Raw genomic sequence first — 11303 nt, forward strand, 5'->3', positions numbered from 1 at the left:
ACTTATTACCTCCCTGTCTCCCCTAAATAAATAAGTAAAATCTCTTCTTAGAATTGGGATTTAGGAAGGCAAGCCCACGAAAGAAAAACCTCCTTGAAGATGGACCTGAGAGAAGCAGGTTCTGCTCTGAAGAGCAGACACAGCAGGACTCCATAAAGGTCTGAGCCTAAGGGATGCTGGAGCTAGTATGGTTAGCCATGACCTTAAATTCAATTTCTTCCTTCAGCTCTCCCAACAGAAAGATGGTGGCCTTCAGGGATTAATGAATTCCCATATGAATATCACCCATCCCAAGCACACCTGGATCCAAGCAAATACTTATACTGGCCTCAGGGAAGAGGAAATAAAGGAATAGGTCATTAGGATCATTGTTTGCCTTTCTTCAGTGAAAGAAAAAAAAAAAAGAAAGAAAGATGGTTAGAATTAAGGAGTACTTAATTTAGGTGAAGATGCAGGTAGATTGGGGAGAACTGAAATAAGAATATGTAAGAATGCCTGAGACATCTGAAAATCTATGCATATCAGAGTTTTTTTAGACAGAAAACTCCTGGAATATTTGAGCACTACGGTTTGTGCGATTAGTACCCGTTTGAAGATGAAGACCCAAAACTCCAGGGAAGAGATGCTAACCAGTTTGGCCTATTTCTTCAATTGCTATTATCTTCAAGAACCACTGGAATATTTGACAACCACTATAATCACAAGGACAAAGCCATAAATCCACAAAAGCCCTTCTGAGACCCATTGCCTGCTATCAATTTCCCTCTCAAAGGCAAACAAATGATGCTTCCCACAGTAATGAAACAGGCTGCATGTGACTGAATCCAGATTACTACAACAACTACTTTTTTTTTTTTTTTAAACATACTACAAATTGAACCCAAGGGTACATTACCACTGAGCTATATTCCCAGTTGTTTTTTTATTTTGAGACTGGGTCTCACTAAGTTGCTGAGGTTGACCTTAAATATTCAATCCCCCTGCCTTAGTTTCCAAATTGCTGGGATTACAGGGACGCACCACTGTGCCTGGCCCAAATTACTTCTTGAAGAAATGGGATAAAGGCATGCTTCCCACCTAAGTCAAGATGCCCAAACATAATACACAGGGCAGAAAATTCTCCCAGATCTGAATTCTGCTTTTGCCTTTTGAGAACCCACATGTTAAATATGATACTTCTTGATCTTTAATATGCTTAAGAGAACAAAAATCTGAGCCAGCAAATACAAAAGGCCTTAGCACAAAATTTATTGGGATTATTTTACTAAATAACTTATACACATTCAACATCACAGAATGGAAATAATTTAAAGAAACACAGCAACACAGTAAGGCTCAAATTAGGGACTTTCCAGAAACTGAAGAATGTCTTAGTGACTATATCTTTAACAAATGGAATGACCAAACTAGTGAAATCAGACGTATCTCAATCAACTACAAAATTCAATCTTGCCAACATATTTTTCTACTTAAAAGCAAACAAAAAACAAAGCTTCATAATTTAGTAATTACCATATTTCTTGGTTTCTATTCTCAAATGCCAAAGAAAGATACCTGATGAAAGGAGGCAAAACACCTAGTCTCAGCAGTCTTCAAAACTGTATGGATGCTCTCACAGTTGTTGGTATAAATATTTAGATTCCCACCTGACAGATTTATTTACTTGTGTGACTAGGAATGCTCTCAAAACCTTAGTCTTTACTTTTGCTTCACACTACAGTGGTATGATGAAACCATTAATAAAGGTCCTCTGTATTGGATGGATTAAAGTTTTAGAAAAAACTACAGTCTCTTCCAAGAAACCAAGATTAATATCAATATAAATTTTAGTGGCCAATATATTATAGTACTAAGGGATACTTTGTTTTCTAATGGCAAATATATTGAAAAATTTCTCATTAGTAAGTCAGTTTCATAATGTGCCTAGAAATAAATGATTCTATTATAAGAATAGCCATTAACTCGTTCTCACTATTCCCAATAACTTTAAATATAAAACTTAATTATTAAAAAATTCCATGCCTTATTTAACCCTGTATACCAAGTAATTTAAGTCTTGAAAATGAAAAACATTTAAGAACTCTCTATTAAGAACTTAGGAGCCAGGCATGGTGCCACACACCTGTAACCTCAGCTACTAAGGAGGCTGCCGCAGGAGGACTGCAAATCAAGGCCAGCCAGGGCACCAACTGTGTCTCAAAACAAAACAAAAAAAAAAAAACACAGGGCTGGGATGTAGCTCAGTGGTAGAGTACCCCTGGGTTTAATCCCAAGTTGTACCACCACCAAAAAGAAAGAGAGAGAGAGACACCATGGTTACTACTTAGCATTAGTGAGAGAAGGAGAAAAAAATTTCTCAGAGATTTTAAAGGAAGAATGGACTCGAGCCTTTTTAAAATTTTGTGCCTTTCAATGCTTCAATGTGATGCCCCCCCCCCCAATTTACTAAATAAAAGTAGCCAGGAAGGGAATCAAACATTTGTAAGATAAATTTATTATTTTTTCTGACCAAAGTGCAATGATTTTTAAAATCTTTTAAAACAAGTAACTATGAAAAAAGTATTTCAGAAAATAAAATGCAAATGGGAACTTTAATCATTAGGTTGTTTTACAATTTATCTTATCCCTATATTTAGTCTCAAAAAAACAAAAAAAGACTTGGAAGCATTACTAAAATGAGAACTGAATCATTTTAGTATAAATCTAGCACATGCATTTCAAGGTTCCACTGCTAGGAATTGTGTTAAGATCAGTTTACTAAATGAATAGCACTATACAATTGAGCATAAGGAACACAAGAAATTAGATGTGATCCTTGCTCCATAACCTCAGATTATGTCAGAATAAAACTGACAATTCCTCCAGGCTCTGAACCCCTCGTGCCCCCAACCCAAACCCTGGAAGCTCTGACATACAACTTTGTGCAAGTTGAAGTAAATCAAAGCCTAAGTTTTCCCATCTTACTATAGGAAATGGTCAGTTATTTCATAAATACTAAAACACTGTTTGAATCCATTTTATGAGTTTGTTTACCAAACACCTTGCACAAGAACTGACTACACAAAATAATTCCTTTGAAATTTGGTCCACAAATTCAATTAAGAGGTTAGAAATTTAAAACCTGCAAGAAAAGAAGTGGGAATCCCTAATTCTAACATGTTGTAATTACTAAAGGGATGTACATGCATACTAAAAAATTTTGCTCACAGAAGGCACAAACTATAAAAAGGACAGTCGTTAATAAAATCAAAGAACTAGCTGATACCCTTCTTTGTTTTGTGAGCACCATAATAACTAAGAAGTAATTAAACCTGAATTCACTGTCTACTCCTGTGACCAAAAACAAATCAAAAAGAAAACAACACCATAAAAATTTACTTTGTCTTGTCTTACTATGTATTTTCTAGTCATTAATTGAGATGTAATTTTGAAGATTAAAATTGCCTTTAAAAGGGGTTGTAATAGCAGCTATCAAAGCAATATTCAAGCATGATTTCAAGGATGCTTTCAGGTTTAGAGTTAGCCTTCTTTGTCAAAAATCTTCACAACTTCATCAAAAACCTGTGAAGAAAAAAGAATAATTTTAAAACCAGACAGTGAAACACCATATAACATATGCAAGGCCATGGATTCAGTTCACAGCATGGAGATGGCATGGGATGAAGAGCGGGCAAAACAGGGGACAAAAAAAAAAAAAAAAAAAAACCCTATCATACAGATAAATTGTTATTAAAACCAATATTATATTAATTTTAAAAATGGATCTATTTTTTAAAATCACATAATTTCTTAGGTTCATCTATTTCACTTTAGACATCATAAACATAAAATTACGAACATGTGCATTCAATTTTATTGATGCTTTTAGGATAAAACATAATTTTTTGTTTGTTTTGCCATACTGGGTATAGAACCGAGGGCACTCCATGAATAAGCTACATCCCCAGATAGGTTTTTTTTTGAGACAGGTCTCACTAAACTGCCCAGGCTAGCCTCAGTCTCCAAAGTCATAAGATTACAGGCATGTATCACCTCAACCAACTCAAAACATACTTCTTGACAGGCTATCAATACTTTAGTAAAAATGTAAACTGAAGTGGCTTATTTCCTTAGTTCTAATTCTAAAAAATGAAGTTTTCTTATGTATTACCTCTACAGAAAGTGGTAACAGATTTTAAAAAAGATTCACTGAATATTCTTCTTCTGGACCTTTCTATCTTATGAATATAAAAGAAAGGCGAGTCAAAAAAATAAGGGAAAGAGCAATTAGTGAACTAAGAAACACTAGAAAATGTGCAGACACTATAGGTTCAAATCACAATTTAGAGATCATTGATTTATGAAGGCAGAGATGAGTTGTGGAAACACTGCACCTTTGGAACTATGTGTTCTGTGATGAAAAAGGAGAAAGCACTGTGGAGCTCTTGCATTAGATGACTTGCCAGTCACACTATAGATTTTTTTAAAAAAATTAAATGATCCAAACCACAGCGATCAAAATACCAATGTTCCAGTGTTTAGGAAAAGAGATTTAGAATGAATAAACCACCCACTTCTCATGAAGAACAAATCTGAAGTTGTAAAACCTATTTTAGACCTGATATTCAAAAGAGAGAAAAACCTATTTTCTCGTTGATTCTCGAGTGTCTTGAAAAGCAAACAAACTAATCTGTCGTTAGTTTTTATTTTACTCCTGCCTACTTCTGAAGAAATAATCACATTTTCACTTGACTCTTTCTCAAAAACAGGCCAGGGACACTCACTTCATCAACAGACTTAGAAGCATCTATTTTCTTGACTTTCCCCATTTCTTCATATAAGTCAATAATTGGCTTTGTTGACTGAAGGTAAGTCTGAATTCTGTAAAAGAAGCAAATATCATAAGATTCTAGGTATCTTCTTCCATGTTACAGAATGGCTCAGAGGACATTAGGCCCAACCCAAATGCCTCAGCATCCTCTCCTTACATAAGCCACTGCACCTGTATCAGCAGAACCTTTTAATTTAGTTTTCTACACTAAAACAGGACAGGAATTTAATATGTCACTCAAGGTCCACACTGGGATTGAGATGATTAAATGTAAAAACTGAAAAGTACCTCTTTTCCAAGCTCTCTCTGTTGTCATCACTCCTACCACTACTCTTTCCCCTCTCAAGACATCGTTCGATACAGATCTAAAAAGAGATATTTAAGTAAAAATGTTATTTAAAAAACAGAAAGATATGAGCTTGCCATTCTTTTAGCCTGAAAAGTTTGAAAAAACTACCAAAAATATCCTGCATTAAACCCAATGTGTCTAATTCATTAATCAACATGCAACTCTTTTTAAAATTAAACATGTGGTTCAATTTATATAAACTAGGTTAAATAAGTACAGAACATAATAAGAATTCATTCATGACTCAGTTTTTCCTGTGTATATTTTTTTCAAACCGCAATAAAAAGAAGATCTGTATGTGTATGGTTCCATCTCGGATATATTATTAACTTATTAGGTATGAATTACATGCCTCAAACTTTGTTTCATTTTTGCTTACTTTACAATAATTCCATAAATATCCAAATATTTAAGAGTCAACATATTTGAAAAAAGCATTTATTGTTAATTGTGAATAAACATTTTTTAGTTATAAAGCTGTGGTAACATTCTAAAGTTAACTTTGAAGGATAAGTGAAAACACATTTTTGGGGGTTAGAAGAAGAGTTACATTTAAAATAACTCAAAGGCTGCAGCAAGACTCTACCAAAGGCACATCTGTAACTCAACCTAAGAATAGCCAACTTCCTTTAAGGCAGTACTTTAGATTCTTATTCTTTCAGGCTGTTGGCATTAATTTAATGAAATTTATATCACAGCAGTTGTCAGACAGTCAGGCCTTTTAGTTAAATAAGAAATTCATTTAGTTATTTAAAGGTATGTCTGGGCATGTTATTAGAAAAAGTGGGGGAGGAAAAAAAAGAACTCTTTCCTGCTTTTTTCAAGACCATTTCATTCTTAGAAGTGAACTGGGCTATACTGCAGGTTTCTTTTAAAAAGAAAGCCTCCCTAACTTTCCAGAAAAGTTTTTTCCCCCCTAGTAAACAATACACTCTCTGAGAACACTGCATATTTTAAAAAGTAGTAGTTCAGTTTCATTACATAACATTATGGTGCATGTCAATTCCCCCCCCCCCTTTTCTATTGCAGTACTAGGATTGAACATAGGGATACTCTACCACTGAGTTACACCTCTAGCCTTTTTTGTTTTTGTTTAAGTTTTATTATGAGACAGGGCCTCAGTTGCTCAGTCTGGCCTTGAACTGATGCCTCCATAGCAGAAATTACAAGTGTGTGCCACTGTACCTAGCCATGCATGGCAATTCTTAAATTTAAAAGAACTGATTCTTGTTATTGTGAAATTAAAGCAAATTTTAGGTTCACCAAACTGCTGATGTCAAGCAGCTGTTAGTACTCCAACAGCAAGATAGTCCTGTTCTGTTCACCCAGTCTACCAACTGGAAAAATACTGATTTAAAAAAAAAATGCAAATAGAAATAAAATCACTTAGTTTTTCTCTTAATAGGTGACAATCAGTTGCTTAAAGCTGATTGTCTTACCTCATTATTACAGTCAAAAAACAGAACAAAAGATACTTCTGCCTTCCCATCCATGGTCTTGTTCCAACCTTGAAGATTGTCTTGATTTCTTGGAAATCCATCAATCAAGAACTTATTCTTCTCAGCATTGGCAGCCATTGTTTGATCCATTTCCTAAAGAAAAAAGATTTAAGTTTTAGTACTACATTAACAAATTTCTTAAGCAGAATAGTGGATCTGTGGTGTTTTGTTATTGTTTTCTTTTCATTTCCAGTTTTATATCCTCAAAACTTTTATTCAGGAGAGAAAATTCAGTAGTTGTTGCTGTTCAAGTCTCAAGTTTTCAGTTTTGCAGATATCCCAATGAAACTGACATGGGGGCATTAAAATAGACTGTAAATAATCATCTAGAGCTTATATATTATTATGTTTATTAATATTATAATCACTATATTATAACTGTCTTCTATTATATAATTATATATTATGTGCTATATAATTGTATTACATATTATATACTATATTTAAGTTTTTATAGGGGTTCCACATCTGGGACAATGGGACAAAATGGGTTAGTAAAGGCTATCCTGCCTTCCTTTAGCAGCAGCTCTGTGAGTGCCAGAACGCCCTGCTCTTTCATCAGAGCTGAGCAAGAGAGTGGCAGCTATCTTTATCCTCAATATTATATTTTCATTTCTTCTTTGTTTCTCTACTCTCCTCTTCTCTATTTAATTATTTTTCTGTGCATTGATGCAGACATCAGCTTAAATATTTGGTCCAAGTGAAACAAGCATAATGGGGAAAAAAAGAATCCTGCGTTCAGCCTCTACCAGAAAATTAAGAGTGGGGTGAAATGAATCAGAAATGGACACATCAAAGGAATTGACAGACTTCTAAGGAAGAAAGAATATATACCAGGAAACAAGGATGTATCGGGGACTAAAGACTCAAACTTCTCCAGATCTCAAGTTTATTTTGGTTCATGGTTTCAGGGGTCTCAGTCCATGGTCAATTGACTTCATCTCTCTGGTACTGAGGGGAGGCAGAGCATCATGACAGAAGGCCAGGATGAAGGAAGGTTTCTCACCTCAGGGTAAATGTTTTGTCATTCTTGCAACTGTAGATGTCATAGCAGGAACTATCTGCTTAATGCTGTATGTTGTTTGCATTAGTTATCATTATTATTTGTCTCCCCCTAAACATTCAGGGACCCTGTTAAGTCCACAGTGTAGACACTCTACTACTTCAGATCCATACAATTAGATGGGTAAACACACGAACAGCATGAAAAAGCAAGGGAACAAATCACCCCAAACAAAACAAAATACTTGCATAACAGAATCCATTGATACCACAGTGGAAGAAATGTCAGAGAAGGAGTTCAGAATGTTCATAGTTAAACTGATCTGCAAGGGAAAGGGTAATATAAGGAGTGAAATAAGAGAAAGTACAGGAAGTGAAAGATCATTTAAATAAAGAAAAAATTTTTAAAAAAAGATAAATCAAGAAGAAATTCTCAAAATGAGAGACTCAATAAACAATTTAAAAATTCAATGGAAAGTATCACCAGCAGACTAGACCACTTGGAAAACAGAGTTTCAGGCAATGAGGACAAAATATATAATCTTGAAAATAAAGTTGACCATGTAAAAAAGATGTTAAAAGAACATGAATAGAACTTGCAAGAAATATGGGATAACATGAAAAGACCAAATATAAGATTTATTAGGATAGATGAAGGCTCAGAAATATAAACCAAAGGAATACACAATCTTTTCAAATACATAATATCTGAAAATTTTACAAATCATAAGAATGAAATGGAAAAATCAAATAAAGGAGGATTACAACAGACCCACACCAAGGCACATTATTATGAAAATGCTTAATATACAGAATAATGATAGAATTTTAAAGTTGCCAGAGAAAAAAACAACAGGTCACATTTAGAAGGAAACCAATCCAGATCTCAGCTGATTTCTCAACTCAGACCCTCAAAGCTAGGAGGTATTGAGATAATACATACCAAGCTCTGAAAGAAAATAAATGCCAGCCAAGAATACTATACCCAGCAAAATTAACTTCAGATTTGATGATTAAATAAAAATCTTCCATGACAAACAAAAGTTAAAAGAATTCACAACTAGAAAGCCCACAGTACAAAACATACTCAATAAAATTTTTCATGAAGAAGAAATGAAAAATAAAAGTGAAAACAAGCAAAAGGAGGAACTATACTAGAAGAAAAGTCAATCAAAAGAGAAACTAATACAAATTAAAAACCACAAATCAATAAAAATGACAGGGAATAAAAATCATTTCTCAATAATAACACTGAATGTAAATGGCCTAAGCGCATTAATCAAAGGACATCGACTGGCAGATTGGATTGAAAAACAAGACTCAACAATATGCTGTCTCCTCCAAAAAACTCATCTCATAGGCAAAGTCATCCACACACCGAAGGTAAAAGGATGGGAAAAAAACATCATTCTCATCTATCTCGTAAACAAGCAGGGGGTTTCTAACCTTTTATCAGATAAAGTGGACTTCAAGCCAAAGCTAATCAGAAGGAAAAAAGAAGGTCATTTCATGCTGTTTAAGGAAAATATTCATCAATAAGACATAACAATTGTAAATATTTATGCCACAAACAATGAAGCATCTACATACATCAAACCATTTTCAATTTCAAGAAGCAAACAGATCACAACATGTCCAAGACCAGCTCCAACAGGGGGTCTCAGGAGACAAACGGATGGTGAGGAGTCGGTGAAAGCGAGGTGGAGAAACAACACAGACACCAAAGTGAAGGTGTTGATCCCAATCTTTACTTGTGAAGTTAATCATATATACTTTTCATTTTGGCAGGCTCACAGTACTTTGTGGTTACAAAACAGGAATCATTATTCAAAGAAACAAAATATTACGTAGCTACAATTAGAATAGAAGAATGTATCTTGGCTTATGCATAAGCAAGCATTTGTACTTTCAGTTCACATTTTGCTTTGAGCTGTTTCTGCTTAAGTTAACTTTTAATAATAGTTACAAATGTCCCAAACTATTGGCCTATACCTTGACTATTCTTTCTTGACTTACTGACTGGAACCGGTGCCATGGTTACAGCAAGTGGTTGACTTGTTATTAATTTTAATCAAAAAAGAGTAAGAGCACAAACCATTGTGCACAGGAACAAGAACAAGTTGCCCAGTACTAAGCACTAATCTGTCTTCTTAACATTAATTTTTCTTCTCTAGATTTTAATTTAATTTCTCAAAAACTTCCTTGACAGGAATACAGGGAGTTTTTCATTAGACATTAACAATTTATGCTCCACAGCTGAATCACTGCATTTAGAGCAAACAGATCCATTCTTTAGAAGTAGTTGCATTAATTGGAAAAGTCATGTTTTTTCCTTCATACTTAATGGTCATATGAGAAGTCATAACTATACTTATTAACGGAATACAAAAACAAACCAGCCCATTCCCAGAAATATACTGTGCTCCTCCAGAGGATGGACGCCTTGCGCCATCCACCTCAGTAGGGCCTTGCCATTGCCTGAATCAGGGGAGGGGCACAGCAACAACACAATAATACTGAGTGACTTTAATGCAGCTCTCACCACTAGATAGTCTCCAAACAAAAACTAAATGAAGAAGATATACAACTAAAAAATACAAATAATTTAATAGACATGTATAGAATATTTCATCCATCAATGACTGAATATACTTTCTTCACAGCAGCACATGAATCCTTCTTTAAAATAGACCATATCTTAAGCCACAAAGCAACTTTAGGCAAATACAAAAAGAGAGAGAGAAATATCATACCTTGCATTCTATCAGATCATAATGGAATGAAATTAGTAATCAACGATAAAATAAAAAATGAAATACACTAACACCTGGACTCTAAATAATACATTATTTAATGACCAATGGATAGCAGAAGAAACCAGCAATGAATTAAAAAAATAGAAAGTCACCAAATAACTAATTTAACATTACATCTCAAAGCCCTAGAAAAAGAACTGCTGAGGGCCATTGCTAAGTAAGAATGACGCATGGCATGACCCAGGTCATTTGCAGTGTCATTGCATGTAAGGTGACCTTGCTCAAGGACCAGGGCGGATCCGGGTTTAGGGCAGTTCCAGGTTTAAGGTGTACCCTGCTGGGAATAGGGCTTATCCTGCGCCTCAGGCGCGCCTGCTCGTTGAGTTCCCATGGAGTTCTCCTTGAGTTCTCCTGGGATTCAGAGAGTATTTTGGGATTTTGCCCAGAACGTGATTTGGGCCCAGAACGTGTTTGTAGAGTGACAGCTCGAGAATAAAGAGTTGCTGTTTGAATCTACAAGGCTGTGAGTGGCTCATGATTTTGTGCCCAGCCAGACTGCGGCATTTGGTGGCCTGTACGCAGAACGTCTGAAACTTGGAGGTAAGTGAAATTGCTCGCCCCTAAGGGAAGGCGAGAGAATGGGTGACCATTTCAAAAAACAATGTGTTCTTGTTTTGATTTATTTTGTTTTTGTTTCAAGCTGCCTATCCCTAGAAATTTCTCAGGCAAACTGGGAAAAATGGTTGGCTAAAGGTTTGAAGTTTGTCGGCCCTGAGGAAGGGAAATTTTTTATTCCATTTTTGTTTCATTCAGTTTCGGTTTTGTTTTGTGTTATCTTATTGGGTTGCGTTATCTTTATAGTAGATTAGAAATTAGTAAAAAACAAA

At 34.9% G+C, this 11303-nt stretch overlaps 1 protein-coding gene across 1 annotated transcript in view; it reads right to left on the reverse strand.

Moving 5' to 3' along the window:
• Positions 1 to 1224: 1224 nt before the first annotated feature.
• Positions 1225 to 11303, reverse strand: part of Cmpk1 (cytidine/uridine monophosphate kinase 1) — a 53967-nt gene continuing 43888 nt past the window's right edge. Inside the window, exons 6-9 of the mRNA XM_015485027.2 lie at positions 6599 to 6751; positions 5099 to 5175; positions 4764 to 4860; positions 1225 to 3561 (exon numbers count right to left, since the gene is read on the reverse strand). Of these exons, the coding sequence (XP_015340513.2) occupies positions 3520 to 3561; positions 4764 to 4860; positions 5099 to 5175; positions 6599 to 6751 (369 nt within the window). The 3' untranslated portion in view covers positions 1225 to 3519. The remainder of the gene's footprint in view (positions 3562 to 4763; positions 4861 to 5098; positions 5176 to 6598; positions 6752 to 11303) is intronic.

Source organism: Marmota marmota, unplaced genomic scaffold (assembly GCF_001458135.2).
Source record: "Marmota marmota marmota unplaced genomic scaffold, marMar, whole genome shotgun sequence".
Classification (NCBI taxonomy): Eukaryota; Metazoa; Chordata; class Mammalia; order Rodentia; family Sciuridae; genus Marmota; species Marmota marmota.